This window comes from Lycorma delicatula, chromosome 4 (assembly GCF_047948215.1).
Source record: "Lycorma delicatula isolate Av1 chromosome 4, ASM4794821v1, whole genome shotgun sequence".
NCBI classification, from domain to species: domain Eukaryota; kingdom Metazoa; phylum Arthropoda; class Insecta; order Hemiptera; family Fulgoridae; genus Lycorma; species Lycorma delicatula.
Genome location: NC_134458.1, coordinates 26,773,155 through 26,797,360, shown reverse-complemented (window position 1 = coordinate 26,797,360; position 24,206 = coordinate 26,773,155). Strand labels below are relative to the sequence as shown.

The 24,206-nt window shown below is 30.2% G+C and overlaps 2 protein-coding genes across 5 annotated transcripts in view; both read left to right on the top strand.

The window, feature by feature from the left end:
- LOC142323210 (uncharacterized) overlaps window positions 1-190 on the top strand; it is a 133,856-nt gene extending 133,666 nt beyond the window's left edge. Inside the window, exon 7 of the mRNA XM_075362549.1 lies at window positions 137-190. Coding sequence (XP_075218664.1) covers window positions 137-169 — 33 coding nt within the window. The 3' untranslated portion in view covers window positions 170-190. The remainder of the gene's footprint in view (window positions 1-136) is intronic.
- On the top strand, window positions 178-22,968 carry LOC142323213 (dynein axonemal heavy chain 1-like). 4 transcript variants are annotated; one of them, XR_012756051.1, is made up of 7 exons: window positions 178-323; window positions 6,096-6,248; window positions 9,926-10,113; window positions 14,490-14,646; window positions 16,420-16,621; window positions 22,106-22,276; window positions 22,374-22,968. XR_012756051.1 is itself a non-coding variant. In XM_075362556.1 (6 exons), exons 2-5 carry the CDS (start codon window positions 6,117-6,119, stop codon window positions 16,585-16,587), a joined length of 645 nt encoding a protein of 214 aa, XP_075218671.1. In that variant the 5' UTR covers window positions 178-323; window positions 6,096-6,116; the 3' UTR covers window positions 16,588-16,621; window positions 21,006-21,507. The 4 variants fall into 4 exon arrangements, 2 of the variants coding, with proteins under 2 accessions (XP_075218671.1, XP_075218672.1); XR_012756050.1 differs by lacking the exons at window positions 22,106-22,276; window positions 22,374-22,968 and adding exons at window positions 19,386-19,527; window positions 20,514-20,964 and having other exon boundaries at window positions 179-323; XM_075362556.1 differs by lacking the exons at window positions 22,106-22,276; window positions 22,374-22,968 and adding an exon at window positions 21,006-21,507.
- The last annotated feature ends 1,238 nt before the right edge of the window (window positions 22,969-24,206 follow it).

The following is a 24,206-nucleotide window of genomic DNA, read 5'->3' as shown; positions in this document are numbered from 1 at the left end:
CTATTATGTATTAGGCTGGTTCTATGTATTTGTGTAATTTCCAGAATATTGAACGTAAACCTCATAAGCATAAGAATTTCATTTGAATACCAGAGAATTTTTTTATGCTGATTGCTTGTATTAACTTTTTTCACAGCTACTGAACAAGCACATGAAAAAAAGAAAATAGCTACAGAAAAAGCACAAGAAATTGAGATAAAAAGTAAAGAAATATCTACTGAAAAGGCTGAAGCTGAAGAAGTTTTGTCTGAAGCAATGCCAGCGCTTTTAGCTGCCAAGGCAGCTTTAGGTGAACTTGAAAAGGCTGATATAACTGAGATCAGGTACATTATTCAGTTAAAATTATTTCATAAATTATAGTTATTTATGACTAGTTATTTAATATAAATATGTATATTACAGTAGGGCCTCCCTTAACCAAGCCTCTCTTAACCGAGATGACTGAGATGACCAGTGGTTGAGTAGTATCTTGGCCTTTCATCTGGCATTTGCGGTTGTGGTTGCAGGTTTGAATCCCGCTCAGGCATGGCATGTAATTCCGTAGATATATAATCCTATATATCTATGGCAATGAAATGTCAACATAATGTCTTTGTATGGTGCACAGACAAAATACCAGTCGTCAGAGTGGAAATCACAATCACCTCTGCAAGAACAGAAATTTAGTTTAATAGAAGCAAAGGAAAAGCTATGTTAGAAGTTTTCCTTGATTCACAGGGTACATTCACTATGAATTTATTCCTGACTGGGTGATCATGAACTAGGGAAATGTATATCAATATTCTGTTGATGGAATCCAGTAAGAACAAAGCATCTTGAAAAATAGAAAAAAAAAGGAATTAGATTCTTTTACATAACAATGCACCAACATAACAATCCATGCTTGTCCAGGTGTTGTTGGCACAACACAGTGGAACAACTCTGGAGCATCAACCATACCCTATCAACTTGGCACCAGTTGAGTTTTATTTGTTTCCTTGCTTAAAAAAGCTCTAAAGGAGAAATGATACAAAAACACTGTGTTGATGGTCATCTTGATAATGCAGCCAGGGGTGATATTTCAAAATGGGTAGGAATGTTTTCAAGAAATTTAAAGATGCTGAAAAAAGTGTATAGTTGCCAAAGGAACTAATTAGAAGGGAGAATGTACTATATAACTTTTTTTATGTAAGCTTTTATAAAAATAAATTCATGAATATTTTGAACTACCTTGTGTAATATATATGAGGGTTATTTTTTTTCAAGGTCCGATCGGTCACAAAATTAAAACCACAGTGAAAATAAAAAAATTGTTATTTGTAACAAGTACTTACATAGTTACGCTATTTCTCTACATAGACGCCACTCGCGATTTAGAAATTTGTCGTAGCATGGTACCAACTTTCCAATACCCTTGTCATAGAATGGAATCGCCTGTGTTTTCAGCCAGGTTTCTACACTGGTCTGCAGCTCGATGTCTGTGCCAAAATGTTGTCCTCCTAGCCAGCGTTTCATGTGAGCAAAGAGGTGAAAATTGGATGAAGCCAAATCCAGGTTGGTATGGTGGGTAATCAAACCCCAACGAAAACGCTGCAGGAGCTTATTTGTTACAGCTGCAGTATGCGGCCGAGCATTGTCATGGAGAGAAGTAGTTTTAATTATACTCAAATAACAAGAAGTTGTAGTTTTAAACGAATTAATTTTAATTTCAATTAAAACATTTTCTATGTACTTTATGGTATTCTGTAATTATCTCATCATAACCCCCAACACTTGTGACATATACATATATACATACTATATAGGAACAAATACATATATATATATATATATATATATATATATATATATATATATATATATATATATATATATATGTGTGTGTGTATGTATATGTTTAAAAAAAACTTCTGACTGACTGACTGACTGATTCACCAACACCCAGCAAAAACTGCTGAAGATACATTGATGAAAACTTGTATACACATTCTATTAAATTATATACACATTTTATGGTATACATACACTAAGAAAGGATTTTTTGAAATTCTGAGTAAAGGGTTAAAATGGAGTAACAAAGAAATTTCCTGGTTTTTTTAATTTTCTTGGTTGCAAATGAAGATAACTTGATTTTTCGGTAATCTTCATTTTAATATCTAAAAACTAATTCTAGATTTTTCAAAATTTGACCTTGAAAGGGATGAATGTAAAAAAAAAAATTAAACAATGATTGTAAATTTCCCCCATTTCTGATTATACTAAACAATATATTCACTAAATTGGGGCTTGCAAAAAATAATCAGATAAATACACTGTATTTATTTGAGTACCCCCTGCCTCGAATAAGCCCCACAACTCGATTTTCCGGACCGAAAATTAAAAAAAAAAATCGAGTATATACCAATATTAAAGTGCAACAGACATGATAAAAAAATACGAAAATATTCAGAAAGTAAAGCATTTAATTCGTTTTTTTTTTAAATTACAATATTATTATTACATTAATAATTAATTACCATAAGTACTAGATAAGTTCAGAATCAGTAGGCCAGTAAAACGAAAAGGAAGTATCATGTTAAAAAGGTTCATCTCAATACACTTTTTAATATGGGATTTTATTTTTAATTAATCACTGTCACTGGCAATGTCTGTAGAAGAGTTACTGGTAGTCTCCTCGTCGCTCTGCCAAAGTGATCGTCTTCATCACCATCAAGTTCATTAGTTATCCCGCATTTTTAAAAACTTTTCCTTACTAATTCTGTGGAAATACCTTCCCGAGCATATTTTATCTAAACACAAATTTGGTTAAAATCTGGGTGTTTGATTCTTCCTGTAGGCATGAGAAAGAAATTTTCATCAGCCATCCATTTACTGTACTGTGGTTTTAATGCAGATTTGAACGGTTTATTAATGCAGACATGTAGTGGTTGCAATAGAGATGTCAATCCACCTGGAATTATTACTTGGTTTGTCATACCCTTATTTAAAATGTCTTTCACTTTATCATTCATATGCCCCCGATAACTATCCATTACTAGCTTACTGGTATTTTTTTTATTAAGTAAATCTCCTGATCGCTTTTGCCATTCACACCTGATCCAATCTAAAATTAAGGTTTCGTTCATCCAACCTGATTCCTGTGCTCTGATAACTCCATTTACCTGTACGGTAGGAAGAATTTTTCTTTTAAAAACAATGTACGGAGGTAATTTTGATCCATCAGAAGTAATGCAAAGCATAACACTACACCTTCGTTTTTCATTACCACCAGTGCACACTTTTCACCTTTTTTGTTTATGGTTTTGTCAAATGGCATTTCAAAATATACGGGGGTTTGATCAGCGTTTCCTATTTGAGAAGGCAAATAGCCTTTATCTTTTCTAAGATTTATTATGTATTTGTGAAAATGTAATATTTTTTGTTCATAAGCTTTTGGAAGTCGTTGAGAAATGGTCGTCTTTCGTCTTATTGACAAATCATTTCGTGCAAAAAATCGTGTTATTCATCCACGGCTTGCTTTAAAATCAACTTTATTCAATGATTTAGCAATTTCACGAGCATATGATTGACACATTTTTGTCGTGACAGCATAACCGCATTTCCTTTTTTCTATAACAAAGTCATACAATGTTTTTTCGATATCTGTGTATTTTGGTTTTAAGCCACGAAAAGCCCGTTTATTACCAGTGCCTTTCATCAGAAGTTGTTTCTTCTTACGCCAATCTCAAATGCAGCTTACATCTACGTCAAATTTACTTCCTGCCGCCCGATTTCCAATTTTTTCAGCCTCTTCTATAAGCATAGTTTTTCATTTACTGTAAAAGATTGTAGACGCTGTCCTTTTGTACTCATTTTAATGCCGTAATTAAAATAAATCACTGTATAAAACTTTACAAGATAAACTAAACAGATAAAATGCACATAATCGTCCATATATACAAAAAGTATAATGACTATGGCAAATAGACAAGACGACGATCGGTAACTGATACTGTAACTGTAGTGTCATTAGAACCGAATGCAGCCTATACAGAATGAATATGGTGATATGATAATGGAATATGAATGGAATAAAAATACCGTAACTTCATTCCTTTCGATAATATGAATAGGATGTTAATAATTAAGGATGTATTCTGTATAAGCTGCATCCAGTATTGATAAACAAATGGCTAATGTAACTATATATGATTGAATTTAGGTACTTCTAAGAAAACGTTTACTTTACATAAATTATCCTGGCTAAAGGCTATGTTTCAAGTAAGCCCTGCATCCTTATTTTTTCTCTCCAATTCTAAGAAAAAAAGTGCAGGGGGTACTTGAATAAACACGGTATCTAAAAACCATTTTCAGGTATTAGGTAGACTTCATAAGAAAGCTACCTATTGTAATGGGTACCATGATTCAACTTCTGAAAAAGTTTGACATATCTTTACGTTTCACATCCCCCTGACCCCAAAACCACTGTCAGTTCAAAAGTTTATATTTACATTTATATATATATATATATATATATATATATATATATATATATATTTAACTTTGTGAACACAATTACTGCCGTAATTTTACGCCAGTCTCTTTCAAATTGATACATAAAATATAATGACCCAAATTCTTGGTCGCGTTCGTTAATGGGTAAAATCACACCATGGCGGTGGAAATGGGAAGGCTTTTTCGAAAAACCAAAATATCGCTATAAGATTTCTATTAAGTAAAATATCAAATTAGTTTAAAGTTCCTACTATTCTTTGGATAAGGGCCTATAACTCATCTAAGTAAAGTTTTTTGATATCATCAACCATTGGCCCAAAGGGGTGGAAAAAATGGGGTTTTGAAGACAAAAAAATTCATACCTCCCTTAATAGGCACAGTATCAAATTGGTTTAAAGTGGTCGTATAGTCCTCTAAACATTACCTAAAACTTTTGTCTGAAACAATTTTTTATATGACCAACCCTCACGGCAAGGAATGACCAAAACAAAGTATCGCTATAACTTTCTTAATACCTAAAATATCAAATTTGTTTAAATTTGATACTGTACTGTTACTATACTACTGTTCTTTGGATAAGGGCCTAAAACGTTTTATGACCTTTTAGGGCCTAAAAGATTTTATGTGACCAATCCTTACGGTAACCCTTTTGACATCCCTTCCTTATGGCAAGTGATGACCAAAATGTTACTGGAATTGTAAGAAGATGGGGCTTGTTGTATGCTAAACATGTGGAACATTTTTCACATGCAGCCATTGTATTGAGTAAATACAAGTTTTTCTTAACTTCAAAGTGGAGATCTCTTTTATCCTCTACTTAGCACTGGTGAAATCTACCTCTGCCTTCTTGTGTGCCGAAAGGGATTTTTTTTTAATTTTAATTTTAATTTTTTAAGGGGTGCAACGATGTATCGCGCAGCGGCTCAACCAACATAGACACTGTTCTCATATGGGCAATGTGACTGACTGCACCTGCCTCTAGTTACGTGAAAAAAAAAAACATAAAATAAAAGTAACTAACAAATTTAAAAAAAGAATGATAAATGAATTACGGTCACCTCTTAGTGGTGTTTGTCGAGTAATGCTAAGAACCGGGCAAAATATATTTTTATCCGTACTTCATACGAGTAACCAGTTATAACGAATATATTTAAGATGGAAGTGCTGTCTGTTTTGAAACCCACATTCTTAGATCACTCAAAGTTTTGAATCATGTACTGACTAAATTGTTGCTCTGAAGAAATTATAAGACTACTATGAAATTGAACAGGCTTTAATTTTTATTTATCATTATTATTCTCACAAGTATGAGTTAAATGAACACAACAAGGTTCAAGGGGCTGAGCCCTTCGGCTAATCAGGAAGGGCAAACAAGGTGAGCAATGATCACAAGGGGAAACAAGTAACCATATAGCATAATAAGTAACCATATAGGGGGAGGCAGGCAAAGTCACAATTGGGATGCTAGTATATATTTATATATTTTCCTCCTTGATTTTTATAGTTACACTCATTCTCATGAGAAGGACATTTTACATTTATGCTAACTAATATATATAAGCCGATGTAATAATATCCATGTTTTTGTTTTCCCTTATTGTTCATGAAACATTATATTGCAGACATCAAAAAAACTTGAAGAGATGCAAACTATAAGTAAAGCAGGTTTTGGCTTACTAAAATTTGTTGAAGCTGTACTTGGTTATTGTGTTGTTTATAAAGAAGTTAAACCAAAACAAGAAAGAGTAGCTGCTCTCGAAAAAGAATACAATACTGTAAGTATTAAGTTTTATGTAAATTGCAATTTATATTATTACTTATAATAACAATTGAATGAGTGCAGTGAAAAAAGAAAAGATTCTGTGCTAATTAATTTATGAGAAACAAAGAAAAAATTATTTGTAAACAAAGCATTGGTTGTTTACGTATATTAAAGCATATTTCAATATTTTTATAACATAATGGTTAGGTTAATTTTTTAACAGACCTTGTACACAACATGTATTTATATTAGGATTGTACTAAAACTAATGTTTGTTGGATCATAATTTATTTATTAACAAAAGTGATTATTTACAAATACAAAATAAGCCATTTTGCACTGAATATTACTATTAAAAAACATCTCTGTTGTATTCAATACATTTTCACTCATCATAATCTTTTCATACACTTCTGAAAGCACTTTGGAAAAAAGTGCTTTCTATACATCTTCTGTTTGGCATCTTTACATCTTCTGTTTCACTAAATCTGGTATCCCAAAGACATCTTACATTGCACCAAAGAAGTGAAATTGCACTGATGGCATAAAATTTGAGCTGAAGTGGGATGGTCACCATAGCTGACCATCCCAATTGCCTAAGGCATTTTTTTGGCCCTAGTATTAAGAAGCAGTTTAATGGCATGACAATTTTTTCAAGTCTTATTTTTTTGATAGCTTCTAAGAGATTTTTTTAATGATGTAATATAATATTCATTGTACTCTATCGAGCTCTATTAAAGAAAATCCAACAAAATGGTTCCTTTCTAATCCCAGAAAACAAGAACTATCACCTTAGCTGCAAACTTCTTAGGCTTAGTTAAAGTACTATGTGGCCACTTCATTGATTGTCCCTTACTTTCAGGATCATTTTGATACACCAAGCTTCATCTTCAGTAATAACATTAAAAAAACGCACTTCTCATCAGCTTCAAACATGGACAACAGTTTGCACACAATCTTTCACACCTTGCACTCTGCAGAGCTAGTCTTTTATTTCCCTGGTATTCATGGGATCAAAATTACTAGTCCTAAAATAATCTCTATGATGATTGGTGGTCCATCTGAAAAAACCACCAAAAAGTCTTGTGAAAACTCTTTGATCAGCATTGTCTATGGAAGATAGAAAATGTAAATAGACCTGTGGAAGATAGAAAATGTAAATTATTAGACATCCCATCTACAGTTTAAAAATATTAGACATGTAGAACCCTTCACAAGGTCTCATATTTCTTGATCAGCAAAGTAGTAACAGGATCATGTGATTCACCAAAGAACAACAAAAATTAAGAGATGGATCAATACTAATATAAACGTTTAATGATGTGCAAAGTCGATCTCTCTTCTGTCTTGCCAACATGGGTGGTATAAACATAAGAAGGATATGTCGCAAAATCTTAAATACTAGCCATGGAATAATTTTTTTCCGGGATCTTAAAGTGATTGACATTACTGAAGTAATAGATGAGCTTCATTCCCAAGTTGTTGTAGAGGTAAAGCGAATAATGTAATGCCTGGGCAAAATAGAAGAACCTGCACCTTCCCATACCACTGGAGAACCTTTCGGTTTGAGTACAACCTTTCATCCACAACTCAGTGATGTATCTACTGTCAAGGATATGGCTGCAGAACATGTTGACCACCTTCCATTCAACAGCCACAGCTGAGAGTACTACAGAATACTACAACTTTGCATTGAAGCTTGGTCCAAGATCATTGGGTTCACATTCTCACCTGAGAAAACAAAATGTTCAGTCTTCTCTCGCCTTCAAGAACCTTTTATTCCACAAGTCTTTGTCAATGGAGAGCCATTTGCTATCTTTCCTGACACTAAGTTTTTAGGTTTGCTTTTTGATAGCTGTCTTACGTGGGTCATATATATAAAACAGTTAAAAGCGAGGTGTTCTACCTTAAAAATTCTAGATGTGCTACGAGTTCTTAGCAGCAACACCAGTTGGGAGCCAATCAATCATGTATGTTGCAGCTTTATTATTCTTTAGTTCAGTCCCATTTGGATTATGGTTGCATTGCCTACTCTTCAGTGTGTGATACTATGCTTAAGATGCTGGATGCTGTTCATCATGCTTTTCTTTGACTTACTGCAGGTGCTTTTAGATTAAGCACTGTTGCAAGCATACTTGCAACAGTGCGGTGAGCCATCACTTCGGAATAGACGGGACCAGCTACTAGCATCTTACTCTGCCCATCTTAAAGGACAAAAAAGCAGTCCTCACAAACCTCATTTACAATGGTATAAAGATCATCCACACTATACAGCTCCAGTGGGTGTTCATACCCAGCATTTACTGCACCTTTTTTAAGATTTGATACACCTTCTATTTTCCCCAACTTATTCCTGTTCATATCCTCCATGGAGACTCAACCCCATAAATTTTAATTATGACCAACACATATAATAAAAAATGAACAACTCCTATCGTTTTTTAACAAATGGTTTACCAATTTATCTACAAGCCAATCATCACAAATCTGATGACTGATCCATTGTTCAATGTCTGTAAATAGAAAAAAATTTATCATGAAAGTATTCTCTCAGTGGTATGAATTTCACAGATCAACAACCATTACTTTCAATATATTTAGTACTAGAACTCAAAAACAACAAATATGGTAACCAATGAAGTCTGCTGTATGAAAAAATGCCTAAAAGATTTCATCAAATTAATATTTTTTGAGAAAGTATTTTTTGATTATATATTAAATTTCCTTATTAGAAAAATGTAAAGTTTACTTTGAAAAGTTAAACTGCCCCAATTCTAAGGTTAAAAGAACAAATATATATTCACACAGCTGTTCATTTATATACCATAAATCCAGACCAACCATTCACTGGTTGATTGGTGGCTGATTCACTGGATGATCTGTTTATTTGTGACAGTGATAGCATTTTTTGATTTTCAACAAATTTTCTAATAAGTTTCTTTGCAATTAGGCAGAGTAATGTAATGTAGTAATTTTCCCTAAAATTATGTATTACAAAATGGTAACTTCTATCTTTCTTAGATAGCAGGAAGGAGAGTTGTGTTGGAAAGGAAGTTTCCATCACCAAGCCTCTGCTCCTAAGGTGAATTCTTAATTTATCTTTCATTCCCGACGTACTTCAGTCTGTTTCTCATTGTCACACACTAGATATCCACTCATGCTTATAAAATTATAGTCACACATCCTGCCTTACCTGATAAATTTTTTTTATCCTTTGTGTTTCACAAGTTTGAGGAATAACTAATTAAAGTTAAAGGCCATTGAATTTATAGTTAATGTAATCTATTTAAATTACAGCTGTTTCATAATGTATCATTTTCATTTATTTTGTTTTGTATTTCAGTTCTGATTCAGTTTGAAAACATTTTTTTTTTTGTAAGTTTGACTTCTTTAGTTTTTATTTTAAAAAAATGAAGATAATAAAAATATACTTGTCTTAAATATTATTTGCAATAAAGTTTTAAAATAAATAAAACTTAACCAAGACTCTATCTCAAAAACATTTTTTTTTAAAAAGCACCAAAAATTTTATACTGTTTTCAATTATAAATTAAAACCATCAAGTATTGCTCAGCTTGTACAGGACTTTTCTTGCCTTCATTTTATATGTCAGGATATTTTATCATGTCCTTTACTATTAATGTCTAAAAATAGTGTGAGGAACTGATAAATTAAAATTATTTGTTTTAGGCAAAAAAATATTTAGACAATATTAATAAAGAACTGCAGAGAATTGAAAATACATTAAAAGATCTGAATGACAGTTATGTAGAAGCAATGAGAGAACGTCAGATTTTACAAGAGGAAACAGAAATTATGCAAAGACGTCTTATTGCTGCTGATAAATTAATAACTGGACTTAGCTCTGAAAATAAACGGTAATTTTTTGTTTCTTAAATTAATATTGCTCTTATAATGTCAACATCTAATTTATCATCAACATAATGATAATGGGTAGGCATTAAATCAGTTTTTATGTTCAGTTGTAACATTGTCTTGTGCAGTTAATAAATAAATAGATTTTTTATAATGTGGTAAGAAAAAAGGATCTATGCTACACATTATTGAAGTAAACTGGAGAACAAAAGAACATTTACAAAAAATTGATTTAAAATATTAAAGTAATGTCCATTTCAATCGTTAAAAAATAATAGATAATGGGAAAATGTTATACATAAAAGATTAAATAAATTAATAAGTAATGAGAAATAAAATAATGTTAATAATACTTTTGGCAAATAAGTAGAACCTACAAAACTATAAAATAAGCATTTCTTACATTGTTTTTAGAATGAGTGAAAAATACAAAATTTTACCTTAGCTGTGCATTCTTTACCAATTTTTTTACAAAATAATTCTCTAATCTAATTATCTCTGACCTAGTCCTCCTCGTATTTATTTTTATTTTTACCAGTTTGGTTCTACTCTTGGATAGCATTGTTTGTGAAGTTAGCAATGAGTGAAACATTGAAAACTCACTTACCATCAGTCATTATGCTGCTACCTGGTTTTGTATATTAGTTTACAATGATTAAATTTACCATCTCTTTGTTTTGTAGGTTTTTAAAAGGACTTTCTTGTTCTCTCTCTTAAGCCAAAACTTGCACTCATCAAAAACACATTTATCATTCTCAAATATACCTTCCAGTTTTTTGCTATTTTTTTGGAGCCTATAATTATATTATCAAAAAACCATTTAAAACTAAAAAAATAATGAGCACTAGAAATGATAAAATATTTTTACGTCTTTATTAGATATATTTTTAATAAAAAATTAAGCTAGAAAAATGAGCCACAGAACTTGCTCTAAACCCCAAAGATAAATGTCTGTTATTACGTTCAATTTTACTGACTTCTTATTTAGGATTGCTTTGAATAGCCTGTGCTTTTTACAAATTTTCATTGAATGTGGAGGTAAGTTCTACACATATGTACATCCCATCATAAAGTTTTCCCAAGCCTGGCACTCAGTGCCATTTATTTGCCAGCCTTATTCTACAGTATTGAAGTTAAAGGAGATCCCATAATCTACACATAATTATGCAACCTTGTTCAAAAACTATTGCTCAACAGAGTGGCAATACTTAAATGTACAGGCAATAACCAGTCCACCCCATTCAGCTTCAGTCGTACCAACATCTTCCACATAAGTGGCCTCTTTTAACTTGAACACTGTTTTATTCACTTAGTTTAGTCTATAAAGAATAGTTTATTAGCAAACACTTGCATAATAATTTAAAGAAGGTGTTAAAAATGATATCCATCTACTTCTATCCACAACATGTTTGACCATGTTTGCAGCTACTCTTGTTAGCTCTATCCTGTCTTATTTCCTGGATGACATTAGTAATGTTTTTTCAATTCCTGCAAGATGTGAGGACTGCTCTTATAAAAAAGTTTTCTTTTACATAACCCCACAGAAAGAAGTCTAGACTAGTCAGATGAGGGGATCTTGATGGCCACAATCCTTTAGAAATGATTTTTCCACAGAAAACATTTTGTAGCATCTACATAGATGCAAAACAAATCAAATTATGCATCTACATAGATGCATAATATGGCAAATGGTGCTGTCCAGTTGCAACCAACAGTCACGCTTATTCTCTTTCAGTAAGGCTAGGAACTGTTGGATAATTTCTTGGTAGAAGGCAGCATCCACAGTTTTTTTTTTCAAAAAACAAGGGTTTAATTTTCATCCCCTTGAAACCACACACCAATATACCTATTTTTTAGTGTAGGGGAGATTCAAAGAAAATGTGCAGGTTTTCAGTATCCCAAGTTCAGTAGTTCTGACAACTAACATACTCAACTAGATGAAACCATGCTTCATCTGTTAAAAACACTTGATTTAAAATCCCAGTGAAGCCTCTAATGAAGTTCATGAACCATTGATTGCCATGAACCCTTTTAGCATAATCGTATTAGTTAGCTCATGGAAAACCTTCTTCATTCAATATGGATAACATTTCAGCTTCTCTTCACTGCAGTGTGTGGGATGAACCTAGTAAAATGTTCTTTTCCCACTTAGTCTCTGCAAAGATTTATGAAGCGATCTTGTAACTGCTGCTTTAATGTCCTGTACGACCTGTGTCGAGCATGTTTCTGGTCTAATCTGTTTTAAAAAACTTAACAAACTTCTGAATTACACTTGTCATTGGTGCTTCCTTTCCGAATTTCTCCTGAACATTTGCTGACACACAACATAGATTTCTTCTCTAAATAAGTTTCCATAATGAATACAGGTTCTTCAACAGCTAACCATATTTTAATAAACACACAATTATGCAGCTTTGTTCAAAAAACCATTGCTCAACACAATACTTGTACAGACAATAATCAGTCCTCTCCATTCCAGCTTCAGTCATAATGTGTCTTCCACATTATTTTACTTATCTCACACCGATATGCATTTTAAGAAAAATATGGATTTAGTATAAACTACTGATTGATGGGGCCTTTTTTAAGTTGAACACTTTGTATAAGATTCCTGTAAACCTGTTAATGAAAGGTTATATATTTTTTGCATAAAAAGATTGAATAAAAATTTTACTTAACAACTAAGGATGTTATACTTTCATCTTTAAAAGGCTTAAAAACTCTTCAAATCAGTATAACTGAGTATAACAAATAAATTACTGAGAGTGGACAACCTTGAATTGGCTATGATCATTGGGCCTGCATGGTAGAGTTGAGCAAATGGTTTTTACTTTTTTTGTAATCCTTATAATTTAAAAATAAAAATCCTCCACTTTTAATTCTACTTTTTATTTTTTTTCTAGGTGGTCAGAAGATCTTAAAAAATTACATATTGAACAAGAGCAAATTATCGGAAATTGTCTTTTATCAGCTGGATTTTTAACATATGCAGCACCATTTAGCTTTGAGTTTAGATATCAAATGATTTATAAAGATTGGATGACTAAAATATACAAATTAAGAATACCATTCACAAAGAGAGAGTTATCGTATTGAAAACCAGCTTGCTGATGATGTCAAGATTAGCAAGTATTTTATAACAACTAATTAGAAGTTAGGATTTAGAAAATTGTTATTCTGTAAAAAATAGTATTCACATTACTCCACAAGTAATTATTTTTAACACTACCGCTTTGGCAGAGTGGTAGTGTCTCTGCTTTTAATCAAGAAGGTTATGGTTTGATTCCTGGTCAGACATTTTTTCAAACAATACCATACTTTATATTTCATATGTAACAGTAATTTTGGTGGTTAGTCTATTGTTTCTAAAAATTAATATTGCATGAGATCATAAATAACTTTACAAAGAGAAAGGTATATGCAGTAAAATTTTTATAATAGTTTTTTTTAGGGAATAAGATATGATCTGTACTCTATAACTTGAATTGTTAATCTAAATAATTTATTAAAAACTAAATATTTATGACTATAGGATATTGTGCCATAAAAAATTAACAATAAGTCGTCGACATGCATGTCGACGACTTTGCTATGAATCAAAATTTCATCTTAGTGGGAAATGATATTATGAGTTAAAACTAATGTAATATTATAAATGGAAATTATGCGTAACATTAGCACTAATGCAAGTATGCATTATGCAAGCGTATCAGGAGTTGCTTGTTTGAATATGCTGTGTACATGGCTCTTTCCTCAACTACAAGATGGATCTGAGAATTTTATTTGACAACAAGATGGGGCGCCTACTCTCTGGCATAACTCTGTATAGGATTGGTTGAATGATCTTTTCGCCTAGTGCTGTATCGATCAGTGTGGTCCTGATGACAGAGCTTGTTTGGTGGCCTCCTAGATAACTCAATCTGACTCTTTGCGATTTGTTTTTTTTTTGGGTTTTTAAACGATCTCGTGCATGTGCCTCTGTTACCAACCGATCTACTCAATTTGATGCACTGGATTGAAGTAGCTGTCGCTTCCATTGCTCTAGACATGCTGGTTGAAGTGTGGTACAAACTATTCCATTACTTAGGAATCTGGATTTCATACTTCTAAGTATGAGATGATAGATTTGGTTGGATGTTTGTCACGGCATACATCCAAACAGAAAGTGTTCAAAGGTATTTATATTGTACACTTGGTTGGATCTTTTCATTGAGAGCAGATTTTCAGCTGATGCAGTGATCATTTTATGGTTTTATTGTACATACCTTTATTTTTATAAGTATTTTATACCATTCATTTAATATTTTTATCTTGTCATTTTATATGAACATCAATATTCTTATTAAATTCTTTACTGATAAGCTATTTATTTTTCCAGTTTCGACATGATATATGATCAAAGTTCTCCTGGCACCCCAGTAATTTTCATTTTAAGTCCAGGGTCAGATCCAACTAGTGAACTAATGAAACTAGCTGATCGATGGGGAGCTGGACCAAAATTTAAGTACCTTTCTTTAGGTCAAGGACAAGATAAGGTAAGGTATATTACAGATACTGTGATGTATGTTTATATAATAATATTACTATGAATTAGTTTTCACAAAAATGAAAACAAATGTTACAAATACTGTCTATTGAAATAAATGTTACTTAGAACATTGTAAAAGATATTAAAACTCCTTAACAATCTTTTTCAAACAAAAAAAAATTTGTTTAAGAAATAAAATTCTTCATGCTTAGCAAAGATTGAAGAAGAAGAATTATATTAAAATATATTATTACTAGCCTATTGGGGCTCTACCCCCTGGACTACAGGGCCCAGATTAGCTCAGACAAACCCCAAAGCTGACCCAGGAGCTTCCCAGGGCCACAGGGCCTGCCACAGAGCTTGCTTTGCTGGTCATTCCCATCTACCCAGAGGGCTCTGCCCCCTGGACCCTGCAGTGTTCATTATCATCATGGTTGTGAGAATAATACTGATAAATAACAATTAAAGTATTCAGGCATAGAAACCTGAAAAAGAAACTTATTTACAAAAGGCAGATTATTAGTAATTATGGTAACTGAAGTACACACACCTTTGACGATGAAAAATTCATAACTTATATCTGTTCTCAAATGGTGCGAGAACAAACAGACAAAATTTTGGCTTTACATATAAGCATATTCAAATAAATTAGAACTATATTTAAGATAAATAAATAGTAGGTTAAACAATAAGTATGTGCATGATGTTGTGTTTTCATGTGTAAAATGAGAATATGAACTATGTTCATATATTCCTATTTTAAAATATTATTATAAAACATTCTGTATGTTTATTGTTATCTTTTTTATTTGAATTTAATTCAAGCTCAGGTATGATAGAGTTCTATACTGATAAGATGCAGGCTTATTGCATTAAAATGATTATTTTTGAATTTAGTTTACTAGAATTGCTACAGGATCTAAAAGGAATTTGGTTATACAGAATAGATGTTTGATTCCTGCTTACTATTTTTAATACTAGATTACAGTGAGTTGAAGAAAAGCTAAAGAGATAGAAAAGCTAATTTTGTACTTTACCAAGCACTAGATTAAACTGTTTGGTAAAATTTCTGAGATGTAATTTAATGAAGTATACCGCCAAAAGTAATTTTAAATTATTTTGGAATCTTTATTTAATTTTATACATTCACTCTCCACTTAATTTTTCGCTTGTCTCTGTTGATTTAATTTTCACATGGTGTTCCACTGTCAAACAAGGATTATCCTCATTCACTGAATTAAGGAGCCAGAGTTAAGGAATGCTTCTTGTGAGCATCGTTAGTAGTTCCTTCTGTTTCAAAGTTATCCCAGTTACAGGCAGTGGATCTCATTGGAGCATCTTGTTGAAACTGATTTCTATACTCTCTCTGTAGTGCAACTATGTTCTCTATCTACCAGTAAGCCTTAAGGATAAATTTTCTTTCCTCAAAGCTTAGCCTTGATTCAGTCATTATTTAATCACACCTGAAATCAAGATGATAGTTATTAGCTGTAAAATAGTGTTTACTTTTTTTGGGGCACCTGATATAAATTCTTGTAAACTAATGTACTTTTTGTTGTGGTCAGGTTTTTTGTTAATATTTTATGTATTTCTTTCCTTCAATACTTGAGCTATCTTCTCTCCTACTGCTTCCTTTCCAATTCTTATTTTTCCAGTTTCTCTTCAATATGACTTATTTATCCTACTAAAAGTATATGATTGCTTATAAATTGCAGTTATTACTTATAAAAAGCATTATTGCTTATAAATATTTGTATAAATTTACTTTCTTTTGTTATAGGCGGCAGTTTCGCTTTTAGTAAATGCAATAAATCGTGGGAATTGGTTAATGTTACAAAACTGTCATTTGCTGATCAGTTTTATACGAACTTTAGAAAAGATATTAGACAAAAATACAAAACCACATCCTGATTTTAGGTTATGGCTTACAACTGATCCAACTCTGTGATTTCCTATCAGTGTCCTTCAGAGGTCAACGAAAGGTAAGTTTTCTTAAAACTGACTTATCAATATGGTATTTCATTTTCAATTTTTTCCTTTTTTTTGGAAAAACTACTATAATTTTTTTAAATACAGATTAACTATAAATGGCTCTTGATATGATATGATTCTGGATGCTGTTTGATGTAGTGGAAACCATAGTACCATAAGTAATGTTTTTACCCTGTAAATTAGTTATATTGTTTTACCGGTAACTATTTATCAGCATATTTACTTATAAAAATTAACTTGTTAGTGTGGTTCTAAGGAAAAGGGAAAAGATGTTAGCCATTTATCTTATAATTCTGTATTTAATGTATATGGTTTTCCTTTATTTTACAATGTCATGTCACAGTTGGCGTGACCCTTATCTCCCGATATTGTTCCAATGATGGATAGATTTTCTCCTCCTCAACCTTATTAAATTCCCAAAATCTTGTGTTTTTTTTTTTTTTTAATTTTTATACTATTTTAGTTTTGCAATTGGTGAAAGTCTTTTATGCTCTAACTTCAGTTAGATGTAATTTACTTAAATATATACATGTAAGTACTGAAGAAAACATTGATGTGTGAATAAATAAATTAATATTTAAACATAAGTTTATATGACACCTGTTAAGAAGGATCTAAATTATTATTTTTTTGTTCATTTGAATTTGAACAGAAAAATTCAGCTTACCATGGCAGTAACCCTAGTTTGCTTGCATGATTTTTTATACCCTAGTAAAATGATTCATTTCCTGCCAATAAAAAAAACCAGTCTGTAATTTGTACAATACGTAAGTATTATAACACCATTTACAATATTTTTTTTCTATACTCTTCACATTTTTACTTTGTGTACATTGACAGAATGCATTAAACAATGCTACTACGGCAAATTTTGCTAAAACTTTGTAATATTCAGGATATTACATCATTTGTGATGTAATATCATGTAATGATATTATGATGATGATGATGATGTAATATTATGTAATTTATATCATTTTGTGATAGCTAACTATGACACTATGGAGTTATATAAATTTAAAAATTGTATAACCACTTAAAAATAGGTAAACATTAGTTATCACTGATCAACATTCTGTCTACTGATGTCTGTTTGTGGTGGTTTCTTTGTAATGTGAAATTATATATTATTTTTTATCATTTACTTTGAAAGATTTTATTTTTATCACTATATTTATTTATTCTCTTACTCATTTTCTGAAAATTTTTATTAGATGTAGTTCATCTGACTTACAGTATTTTATTGTTAATGACTTTTATGTGATAATAACTCACCTGGTTGTTCATTCCATGTTAACTGGTGAAGGAGAACTCCTCTATCACTTCCTTCTCTTCTTTCTCCTTGGAATGTAAAAAGTAATTTTTTTGGATTGTTTTAGGGTACCATCTTCAACTTGTTTTATTAGCAGCTAATTTACAACAAATTTGTTTAAATATGCTATTGGTCACAAAAATATAATGTTAGGCTAATTTATCAATAAAAAGTATTGATATTGAAGTATATATGTAATTTATATACAACCAGAGTTACTAGATTTTCAAGATAAAATCAACTGAATAAGAAATTGGTAGTGATTTTTAAAAAAAATATGAACGGTTAAGAAATAAACTGGTACTGATCAGTACGGGTACTGATCAATTGGATGGTTGAAATTTATATACAGATTGTATTAAAGATTTTAGGATACTATCTATTAAATTTCTTGCTAAGAAATTATAGGTATCGATCAATTACAGGCAAATAGCTGGAAATACCAAGATGCATAAAATTCTTACACAAACTTAATTATTTGATTTTACTTGTTCAGTTAGGGGGGATATATTTTTGAAACCTGAAAAAGGTTTTTAAGTATCGGTGGTTATAGAACAAATGCCAACATTCAATGATGGTCAACAAAAGGGAAATTCTTTGAACAGCTTGTGTAAACTGCATTAATTAAAATTACAGGTTACCGTCTGCTAACTTTGTTGCTAGTTAGCAGATGATCTTTTAGACATGAGTTTATTTTAATTTATGAAAGCGGTAAGGAATTTAAATGCACTAGTAAATATAATTACAAAGAAATAAATAAAAGAAATATAATGGTAAACTACTGCATAGTTGAAATTCATGAGCAACCTTAGTTACTTGAGACTTGAATAAAGTAGTCTCTGCCATCTTCCTTGTACAGTTATGTGAAGGTGAAAAGATTAATTATACCGCTCAATTATGGTTAGAAAAACAGAAAGTTAATTGATAGTTACAATATATGTGTAACCTGGAAGGGTTTTCTAAAAACTGAATTATTGTAAAATAAATAAGTCCATGATAAAATTGCTGTCAAAAAGTAGGAAATATTACATTTAATAAATATTTAATCCTGAACTTCTTCTGATAACTCCAAGTACTTGTACATCTCTTATTCTTGATATAAAGCTAGGAATTAGGTTTAGCTTAAACTAAGTTTTAACTTTAAATTAGGATTTTACCTTGTTTTTAGTTTTCCACAAAAACGGCTCCTAGTTATTTAACTTTTTATTTATCTTTGTTTACCTTTAATTTATTTACCTTCCAAAGTTCTGAATTGGGTCCTGTTTTAGATTAGTACACTAGAGCCAGATTTTGTGTGAGATTATTAGAAACACAAGACAGTGTGTATTTAAAAATTTATAATTGTTAAAAATATTTTATAGATAGCAGTTATAGTTTGACTGATTTATTGCATTTGATTATTGTAATTGGAATTAACATTTTCGTATTAATTTTTCTTATAGTTGTAACTGAGCCTCCAAATGGTCTCAATTGAATTTACGAAATACTTACTTTAAATTGAGACCTGAATTATTGGATAGCTGTTCTCATCCAAAATTTAAAACTATAATTTATGTATTAGCATTTTTTCATGCTATTGTTCAGGTAATGTTATTCATGATTAATTTATTAATTTAAAAATATAGTTTATACATTTAAAAATTGTTTCTTTTTTAACAGTTGTTTTCCCCTTTTTTATGCTTTAAAAATCTGTTTTATTTAAATCTTTTACAGCTTTTACATAAATTTTTATTATAGTTTTGAATAGTTTGAAGCAGCATGTAATTCACTTTTTTGTGTTTTTCAAGCAATAGTAACCTGTTTTTTTTTGCGTTGTCTTAAGTTTGAGTATGTAGAAAGACAAAGTAGGTACAATACAAATTTCAAAATTTATTCAGCTAGGTCATAACAAGATGGGTAGTGTGAATATTTTATTTTATTAAGATACACTATCTAGAAATATCTTTCAATATACTGAATCAAATGACTTTCACTACTAGAAATAAATAAATAAATTTATTTATTGATTGTTTTCGTTGTTATTGTTGCTTCTATGTTTTATAAATTTTCTTAATTTAATTTAAGGAACAGAAGTACAAATAAGCTTCTTATGAGTTAGTCTCATAATAAAACCAATAATAACTACAACTTTATTCTATTAATCAGTTATAAATGTTATTGCTATGCTTACCTTAAGCACAGCCTTTAGAAAAAGATATGTCTATATAAAGTAAACATAAATGTAAAGATATATTTACAAAAATTAACAGTAATTATTAATGAATTTTATTGAAATGAGACTACTGGTCTTTTATTTCTCATCATATTCTTAACAGCAAACTTACATCTGCAAAAACTGTAACTGTGCATGGTTCTTCATTTATTGAGCAGACTGAAATATAAGTCAACACACTTCATACGTTTATGTATATATCATACTATTTGAACTTGTTTCATTGCCCATATAGTTAATGAAATATATTTATACAGACATTCACTACATATAAGATGGCTACAAAAGGACAAGTTCTTATATTATAAGAATGTTGTAATTTAAAATAATGATATATTCTATTGTATTTTTCATACAGTTATACTGAATTTCTCATGACTTAAGAGGATAAACTTCAGGAGTGCATTATAAGGTCAAAATAAACAAAAACGTGTCTTAAATGAATGTAGGTGCAAAAATGCTAAACATTCAAGTTTTAGTTTGCGGAAAATCTTTTCTGATTACTGCTCCAAAGGTGAAGTGATGCTATGCTATATAATACTTGGAATGGAGATAAATGAAGAAAAATTAGTGACTTGTATGTTATTTGATCCGAGAACATTTTTTTATTGGGCCCATAGAACTGTGTTTGATAGTTTCCAATATAAATGTTATAAATCATAAAAAAATTGAAATTAAAAATTCACTTTTTTAGTATTTTTATTAATAAACCGAAGCACATCAGCTTCCTTGTGGGACATTGTAGTTATTGAAATAATGAAAGTTCTATGAATAATATCATAATAATGACATGGCAATAAAATTGTTTTCAGATTACAGTTATAATATTAATTTTCACTTTTTCCCTTAGGAACGACGTAAATATGGTAAAATTGGATGGAATATTGCCTACGATTTTGGTGAAATGGACTTTATTGTATGTACTCAAATAATTGAAACATATCTGAAAAGAGTTGTGATGAGTACAGACCAACGAATACCATGGGCTAGCCTCAAATACCTAATTGGAGAGGTCACTTTATTATTTTATCTTATAACTTTTAAAATTTATTTTTTTTATTTCTGCCATTATCTTATGTTTTGTAAATTAAATTTATTATCAAAACTGAAATTTAATTATTTATTTTTAAATTTAAATATAAAAGCATCTCTTAATATTAAGAATTCTTTTACAATTTCTCTTTCCCTTCTAGTCACTCCAGATTGGAGACCAAATATTTACCAAAATATTGCCAAATATATACTTGTACTCATTGTGCCGCTATTTAAGTTTACTGAGTTCCTATATTTTTTATTGTATTTATTTATAATATTCTTGATAATGTGAAAATAGCAAATATAATAATTTCTTATATTTAATACTCTCTGAGTAGGATATATTGTTAAATTTTATAAGTTTTCCTAAATTTATCTTATTATATTTGTGAAAAGTAATATAGAATAATAAGTTTTATTAAGTATTCAAATTTTAACTTATTTACTTTAAAAGTTCTGAAAACAAAGTAATTAATTAGTTGCTATGTAGAGATGGATATTATATTGTTTTTTTTGTAGGATTACCTTTGTAACTTTTTCAGGTTTTGTTCATATATAAAATTTTAATGTTTTATTTTGAAGTATATTATAATCCTTATAACAGTTACATGTAATTTCTCATTATATAAAACATAATTAATAAAATTCAGCACAACTGAATTGTACAAACTATATGACTAATTATCCTTAAAAATTTTTCATAGATCTTTGTTTTTTTATAAGACAATTCAGTTGAAGAAATCGTAAAAATTTTCACAAAGCTCTTCATGTGGAAGAAATGATATTGTAGAAAGGATAATCAAAGATAATTAAGGATGATTGAAACTATCCGAAGAACTATAAAAAGTGACACTGTAACGATGGCTGATTTTATTTACTGTATATTTTTTTTTTATATAATGAATTTCTTTTCAGGTTATGTATGGTGGACGGGTAATAGATGATTTTGATAGACGTATAGTAAAAACATATATGAATGAATATATGGGTGATTTCTTATTTGATTTCTTTCAACCATTCCATTTTTACAGAGATCCTACTGTGATTATGTTATACCACCTGATGGAACCAGAGATGATTATATGGGTAAATAATTACATCAGAATTATAATTTAATGGTTATAATGCTATGATATTATTTAATGCTTAGATATGTCTTAAGTAACATCCTTAATCTTTTCAGACACTGACATTTAGAGAATACAGTTTGCATTTCTGAAGAGAATGTTAAGAATATTATTAACCCATTAGGTATGAAGATCTAAACCGCTAAATATTTTGGGATGTAGAGGAACGTAGGTTACCCAGTTGGCATCTTGGCCACTATTTTGGCTTCTTGTTCAATTCCTGGATAGGAAATATAGACCCCCCCCCAATAAAGAACCAGCTGGCTTACCAACTGCTAGAAGGTGGCTGCATGATACTGTATTTTGAGGATAAGAAAATGATAATGAGGATAAGGATAAGAGTAGTAAGAAGAAAAGGAAAAAAAGGTTTTTAAAAAGATGTAGAATTCAGTAGGTCAAATAGTACTATTTAACTTCTCTAAATATAGTAATTATATAATACTGTTAAAATTACTTTTTCCATAACTTTTTAATGAAAGATATGGAATATGCTCATGTTAAGGCATCAGTTTGACAAATTTGTTTTTAAACTATTCCACTGACTAGTGTTTGAATACAGTAAAAATATGAAATTTGAGTGGATGGTTTTATTGTGTACATAAAACCAGTTTACACCATGACTGCAGTACCAGCAAACAAGATATTTACTTTTGCCAGTTTTTGAATAAACTAGTCTTTTAAGAAAATTATTTCAAAATAATGTTATATAAATGTAAAATTTTATTTTATTTATGTTAACTGTTATCATGGATATGGGAAATATTTTTGGCCAAGAATTGTATTGGCCTCTTTAATTTTTGTTTATAATGTTTCCTATTTGCATTGTATTAATGTCCGTATTTTTAAGTTTTATGTATTTTATTTAGAGTTATGCATTTACTTTTTTTTATTTCAATAAATTTTATTTAATTTCACAATAAGTAAGAAAGTAAATCATAAAAAAGTTCAAATTTCATAACAAATTGTGTATTGGGTGATGAAGATTTGTTCACTTTATTTGTTAGCAAGTTATTTTTTTGTTAAGCTATTTTTATTACTGACAATTCACTTTCAACATACTGCAAATACAATTGAAAAAAGCTGGGAGCTATTAACAAGAGTTTGAAAAAGTGAATTATTAAATGTAGCAGCCATTTTTTTTTTCAAATAATGGAACATCAATCATAAAATTTTCTTCAAAAAATTTGGTAATGGCAAACTACATTAATGTATTACACGATGAAATGTTAAACAAAGCTAATGTTGTCTTGTTTCTTCATTTTTGATAAAATAATGAATGATTTATCAGGGCCAATTATACAGAAGACCCTGGTTATATTTTAGCTTGTAGATGGTTGATTTAAGTTTCACTATGATGTCAGACAGCTAGCTTAAAGTGAGAGCAATTATCTAGCAGTAAAATAGTGGAGATAAATTTTTAAAAAATGACCAAAAATCAATGTTTGCAGTAAATATATAATTGATCATATAGTTGCCCTGGAACCTGTTATTCAAAACGTCTTCACCAACACCTGGTTGTTGTATTTTTCAATATGCAAAGGGCATATGACAAGGCATGGATGAGAGGAATCCTAAATACACTGCATGAATGGGGTGTAAAAGGGAATCTCCTTGCATTTATCAGGGATTCCCTCAATAATCAGTCCTCTCGAGTTTGAGTTGGAATGGCAGTATCCATACCCATAAATAAAAAAATACCCATAAATAAAACTTTAAAGTTTTTGCCTTTTGACATATGGCAATTTGATGTTTTATGTTACATTTTTAATATTGTTTTTATTTTGGTTTTGTTTTGCATTTAACATACTGCATAGACATTTTACATCCGTTTTATTTTTAAGATAAATTTTAAATGTTAATTTTTAATTATTTACTCTAATTATTTTTTG

Excerpts from the sequence above, each read along its gene's own strand:
- LOC142323213 (XM_075362556.1), top strand. The coding sequence starts at position 6,117 with ATGCAAACTATAAGTAAAGCAGGTTTTGGCTTACTAAAATTTGTTGAA. Across the intron at positions 6,249-9,925 it reads TCGAAAAAGAATACAATACT|GCAAAAAAATATTTAGACAA; the intron begins GTAAGTATTAAG and ends TATTTGTTTTAG. Across the intron at positions 10,114-14,489 it reads CTTAGCTCTGAAAATAAACG|TTTCGACATGATATATGATC; the intron begins GTAATTTTTTGT and ends TTATTTTTCCAG.